The sequence below is a fragment of the Doryrhamphus excisus genome, chromosome 23 (assembly GCF_030265055.1).
Source record: "Doryrhamphus excisus isolate RoL2022-K1 chromosome 23, RoL_Dexc_1.0, whole genome shotgun sequence".
NCBI classification, from domain to species: domain Eukaryota; kingdom Metazoa; phylum Chordata; class Actinopteri; order Syngnathiformes; family Syngnathidae; genus Doryrhamphus; species Doryrhamphus excisus.
The window spans coordinates 8,475,770-8,481,769 of NC_080488.1; the positions used below are offsets into that span (position 1 = coordinate 8,475,770).

Here is a 6,000-nt window from a genome sequence, read left to right on the forward strand (position 1 = left end):
CAAAAAGTTGGCTCAAGCCAAGATGCCAGGTTGTATGTTGAGTTTAAATGAAATACTTTGGAAAAAACAGGCGGGCCATATTGAAACACTTGGCGGGCCGGATGTGGCCCCCGGGCCGTAGTTTGCCCACCCCTGTTCTAGACAGTAACACTAAGGAAGGGATGCATTCACCGTCAGATAAAACTTTAATAGTTCCTTTTAAAATGGAAGCCTGAAGTTCTACAAAAAGAAAGTATTTTTTTACTGTCACATATAGTGTTTTTTTTTACTGTATTAATAACAAAGTATCAGTTTTACCAGTTCAGGTTTATAGTTTAGTAGGCTGCATTTTGTTGTGATGCACCCGCTCCGCTTCGAAATGTTTTAACTATGTTCTCGACTTCCCCGCAGGACAAGACAAGTGCTCTCAGCCTAAGCAATGTGGCTGGTGTCTTCTATATTCTGGTTGGAGGGCTGGGGCTGGCCATGATGGTGGCACTCATAGAGTTCTGTTATAAGTCACGACAAGAAACCAAACGGCTGAAATTGGCCAAAAGTGCCCACAATTTTAAGCCGACTCCCCCAACCAACACCCAGAACTTTGCCACATACAGAGAAGGCTACAATGTATACGGAACAGAGAGTGTTAAGATCTAGAGGTATGTCGCATATCTTTACCGTGCTTAGTGGGATGTGAGTGTTGAATCATTTAGGTGCCTGTCGTATCTGCCTGACTAAATTATTCATTTTTGTGCGATTCAGTCTTGCTGCTGTTTGTGGGGTTGTTTGCAGATGTCATGTTGGAAGAAATCGAACACAAAAGCCTGCTTCGACACAAAAAAAAAATCTTATGCTTTGTAGCATATACTGTAGTTTTGTAGTTATACTGCCTCTGGCTATTTTGAAAGCTAAACCATAGTTTACATATTCTTTTGTACTACAACTCTTGAGTACAGCAGTAAGGTTGAATGCTGTGAAATCCATTTTGTTTAAATTTTAAAACATTTACGTCAAGATGACATTACACGAAAAAATTCACTAAAGGCTCAACAAAATTTTTTTTTTATTTTAAATAGAAGCACTTAAGAGCCAATGTAGGAAAATAAGCGACAAAGTCAAAATACGACAAATTTTGCACCTTTTAAAGGCCAAAGTCTTGTTTTTTACATTTGCATATTCAATGCCGCCCTTCTTCTGGGAACTAAAACCACTAAAGTCATCTTTTTCAGCATCACAGCTGAATAATAATAATAATAATAATAATTCCTTTGTCACACACGTTGTCAGTCTCCTTGTGGCCCGCAGTTTTTTACACTTGCATATTCATTGCCGTCCTTCTTCTGGGAACTAAAACCACTATAGTCATCTTTTTCAGCATCACAGCTGAATAATAATAATAATAATAATAATAATTCCTTTGTCACACACGTTGTCAGTCTCCTTCTGGCCCGCTGTTTTTTTACACTTGCATATTCATTGCCGTCCTTCTCCTGGCAACTAAAACCACTAAAGTCATCTTTTTCAGCATCACAGGTGAATAATAATAATAATTCCTTTGTCACACACGTTGTCAGTCTCCTTCTGGCCCGCTGTTTTTTACACTTGCATATTCATTGCCGCCCTTCTCCTGGCAACTAAAACCACTAAAGTCATTTTTTTTCAGCATCACAGCTGAATAATAATGATAATAATAATTCCTTCGTCACACACGTTGTCAGTCTCCTTCCGGCCCGCTGTTTTTTACACTTGCACATTCATTGCCGCCCTTCTTCTCGGAACTAAAACCACCAAAGTCATCTTTTTCAGCATCACAGCTGAATAATAATAATAATAATTCTTTTGTCACACATGTTGTCAGTCTCCTTCTGGCCCGCTGTTTTTTACACTTGCATATTCATTGCCGTCCTTCTCCTGGGAACTAAAACCACTAAAGTCATCTTTTTCAGCATCACAGCTGAATAATAATAATAATTCCTTTGTCACACACGTTGTCAGTCTCCTTCTGGCCCGCTCTTTTCGTTGTCGCTTTTGGTGTCACTTTGGCCAATTTTTTTTCTACACTAGTAATTATGTCCCAAAATACTTACATTTAATGGCAACGGCATATCATGATGATTAAAAAAGCACTCTGTATGATTTCATATGCAGCTGCAGTGCTTTGCATGTGTGAGCAGTCAAGCGACAAGTTAATTAATAATTAGATATATTGACTGCCGCAGCATTCACAATGAACACCACCCCCAGAGACTCTGTACAAAGCGCTGTCCTGTCCCACCCTCCCATGAAACCACAACAAGTAAACCAATCATTCCACTGCGCAAATTGGGGTACACACTCTTAAACACACAGTTTAAATTGTTAGTTTTTGTTTTAATCAGATTGTTTACACGGCTTTTGTCCAGTCAACTACTGATATGCAACAGAGACCTGCAAATATTTTCTTTCAACCCGCTTCCTCGTACAAATCGCACAAAGTAAAGCATCAAGAGGCTACTTGAGCTTTTAGTGTGATTGCTGCATTTCAGTCTTGAATGTCTGATGATATTAAAAAAACAATACAATTTGGCAACTAAAGCATAATAAAGCCCATTGAGATAAGACATAAATGAGATAATAAGATTACTGGGAGTCCTTCACTGATTTCCATTCATATTTGCTAACAGTGCCAAGGGCCCCCGTAATGTTTTTAACCCTTAGATGCACAAGTGGGTCAAAAATGACCCGGTCGGGTTGTTTTCTTGAAATATCTTCATAATGAAAAATTTTTATCATTTCATATTCCTGGTATTTGTCAAAAAACATGTTTTTGTTATTATGCCATTCACATTTTTAACTTACCTTTTATACATTTTAAGAAATTTTTGGTTTTGTGTTACGACCCCAACCTTCCATAAGTGGGTCAAAAATGACCCAGTTGGGTTGTTTTCTTGAAATATCTTTGTAATGAAAAATTGTTATCATTTCATATTCCTGGTATTCCTCAAAAAACATGTTTTGATATCATGTCATTCACATTTTTAACTTACCTTTTATACATTTTAACAATTTTATGTTTTAGTCTTACTACCCCTACCTTCCATAATTGGGTCAAAAATGACCCGGTCAGGTTGTTTTCTTGAAATATCTTCATAATTATTATTTTTTTATCATTTCATATTCCTGGTATTCCTCAAAAAACATCTCTTTGATAAAAATTCACATTTTTAACTTACCTTTCATACGTTTTAAGAAATTTTTGGTTTTGTGTTACTACCCCAACCTTCCATAAGTGGGTCAAAAATGACCCGGTCGGGTTGTTTCCTTGAAATATCTTCGTAATGAAAAATTTTTATCATTTCATATTCCAGGTATTCGTCAAAAATTCACATTTTTAACTTACCTTTTATACATTTTAAGAATTTTTTGTTTTAGTCTTACTACCCCAACCTTCCATAAGTGGGTAAAAAATGACCCGGTCAGGTTCTTTTCTTGAAATATCTTCGTAATGAAATTTTTTTATCATTTCATATTCCAGGTATTCGTCAAAAATTCATATTTTTAACTTACCTTTTATACATTTTAAGAATTCTTTTTTAGTCTTACTACCCCAACCTTCCATAAGTGGGTCAAAAATTACCCGGTCAGGTTGTTTTTTTGAAATATCTTCATAATGAATTTTTTTTTATCATTTCATATTCCTGGTATTCCTCAAAAAACATATTTTTGATATCATGCCATTCACATTTTTAACTTACCTTTATGCAACACACAATGGATCCTCACATTTTCTATTGTTGTACACTTTCATTTTCTTTTTCAAAGATGTAAAAAAGTGAAAAATTAAGATGTTTCTAACATGAAATCATTCTTGTGTGGTCCTAAATATAATTCTAAATATCATACAAGTGATTATTCCTAACCAAAATGGCAAAACTGGCATAAAAACGCATTGATTGTAGCCGACTCCCCCCAAAAATGGGTCATTTTTGACCCACTTATGGAAGAGTGTAGGGTCCAGTCACTCGTGCATTTAAGGGTTAATGTTCATTTTATCTCTCTGAGATAACATACTGGAGAGCTTTTTTGCACTGTGTACATTCCGTGGGCGATGCATGAAGTCTGTGGAAATCTCTTTGATTCACAATGTACACAAGATCACATGACTATTATCCGAAGCTCATTTCCTGCCATGTTTGTTTTTCCTCTGCATCCTGACACAGGTTTAACAAATGTTTCCATCGTCCCATACAAATGTGATTAAATATCTACGAAAGGACAGGATTATGAATATGGAGCCAAAATCCTTTTGGGCCGGACCCCGGGCATGATAATCTGCAATGACGACACGACTGGACCGGTTATGGGAAGAGACGATTTCCCTCCTCTCAGTGCCTTATGGAAAGTCCAATCAATGCAACGCGTTCACAATGATATTGCTTTTTTGCTTGAAACTCACACAAAAGGAGAAGAATTGAACGTCAGTGGTTAAGAATTAGACATAGCGTACATATAGAAAACATGTGATGTGAGAGAATTAAAGCCATCATTTGCAACCAAGCACATTTTGAAGTGCCAGACAAGACGAATCTTACATGACGAGGGTCTAATTGGTTTCTTGTACGAGCATACGACGCCTCATTCTCCTGCTGCCAGATTTTCACTGGCTATATGTATTCAAATGTGTTCTTTATATCTCTTCAGTGCACCGCCAGACACTGATTATTACACTTATCAGCTTTTATACTGTTTCGGGTCACCCGCCGTGACCTTGCCCCCACTTCTGTTTTAATTGATTCATCTTCCAGAAATGCCATTTAAAAACAGCTCCGAGTGTGTTGTTTGGACTCTTTTGGTGCTGCTGCCATACACACCACAGAACCAGGTCATGACTCGCACTTCCGATACTGCCAAGTGTGTGTGTACATGTGTGTGTTGTTCAAAGAAAGGTAATATTTGGAATTTATTGTGTGTAAAAAAAAAATACCCACGTTAAGGTTAAGGTTGCCCACCTCCTGAAAAATCCTCTCTGTACATGGAAGTCAAACCAAAACAAAAAATAAATAAAAATAACTTCTGAATCAAATGAAAAATCATACAGTAATAGCTTTCAAACTGAATCTTAACATTTTCCTTTTGATATTTGCACCTTTTAAAATGAACTGTGCTTTTTATTTTAACTTTCCTTTCAAGAGCATTACAGTGTTTGGTGATTTCATATTGTAAAATAAAAAAAAGAGAGACATATATTAATAAAGGTTGCACCAAGGAGTGTCTGGAAGCTTAGCACACGTCCATATTGCTGTAATAATTTATTTCCAAAAAGGCTGTGATTCCATAGGATTTAGGAAGATACTTATTAAATCACCTAAAACTATGGGTAAAATAGTTTTATATGTAAAAAAAAAATAATAATAATAATAATGTGAAGAAAACAGTTGAGATGTATAAATGTAGATGAAGTATTTATATTACATGATTTTTTTTTTTTAACAATCAAATGCATGTAATGCTTGATGAGCTGTACAACTCACAAACTGACCTTAAAGTAGAAGCTCAATCCTGTTTTTTTTTTTTTTTTTTTTTTTTTTTGTCAAATCAGTTCCACCTTTTTCTTTTTTGTAAGACTCACCATTCTGGAAAAAAAAAAAAAACAATATTACCAGGCGTAGTCGTGGGTACAAAAGAGCAAGAGATGCATGCATAATTTACTGAACCTCATTAGTGAGGCGCTGTACAGAGAATTTTAATACATTTTGTAAATAAAATGTACAGAAAGGTTCCTGTGTGTGTCTAATTTATCGACATCAAAGTGGAGTCAGTCACTGTAGTTCCATATATTTGTTCACAAACAATAAAGCCAATATTTCATACACAAGATGCAAGTATTGTACTTTATTAGATTACTTCATGAGCAGAATAATGTTCACTAAATTGTTTAAAAACCAAAGACAAAACAGGTTCAGTTTTTCATCTCTATTCGCCGCAGGATATACAACGTCAAACTCATGACATTTTGAAAAAGCGTAATTGTTTGAACAGAAT

General features: G+C 35.8%; 1 protein-coding gene across 5 annotated transcripts in view; it reads left to right on the forward strand.

Moving 5' to 3' along the window:
- Positions 1–5,545, forward strand: part of LOC131110555 (glutamate receptor 3-like) — a 129,347-nt gene extending 123,802 nt beyond the window's left edge. For 2 of the 5 annotated variants that reach the window (XM_058063769.1, XM_058063770.1), the window contains exons 15-16: positions 391–638; positions 4,179–5,545. In XM_058063769.1, coding sequence (XP_057919752.1) covers positions 391–636 — 246 coding nt within the window. In that variant the 3' untranslated portion in view covers positions 637–638; positions 4,179–5,545. Of the gene's footprint in view, positions 1–390; positions 639–4,178 lie in introns of those variants that run through there. The other 3 variants (XR_009120911.1, XR_009120910.1, XM_058063773.1) reach the window with 3 other exon arrangements.
- Positions 5,546–6,000: the final 455 nt, after the last annotated feature.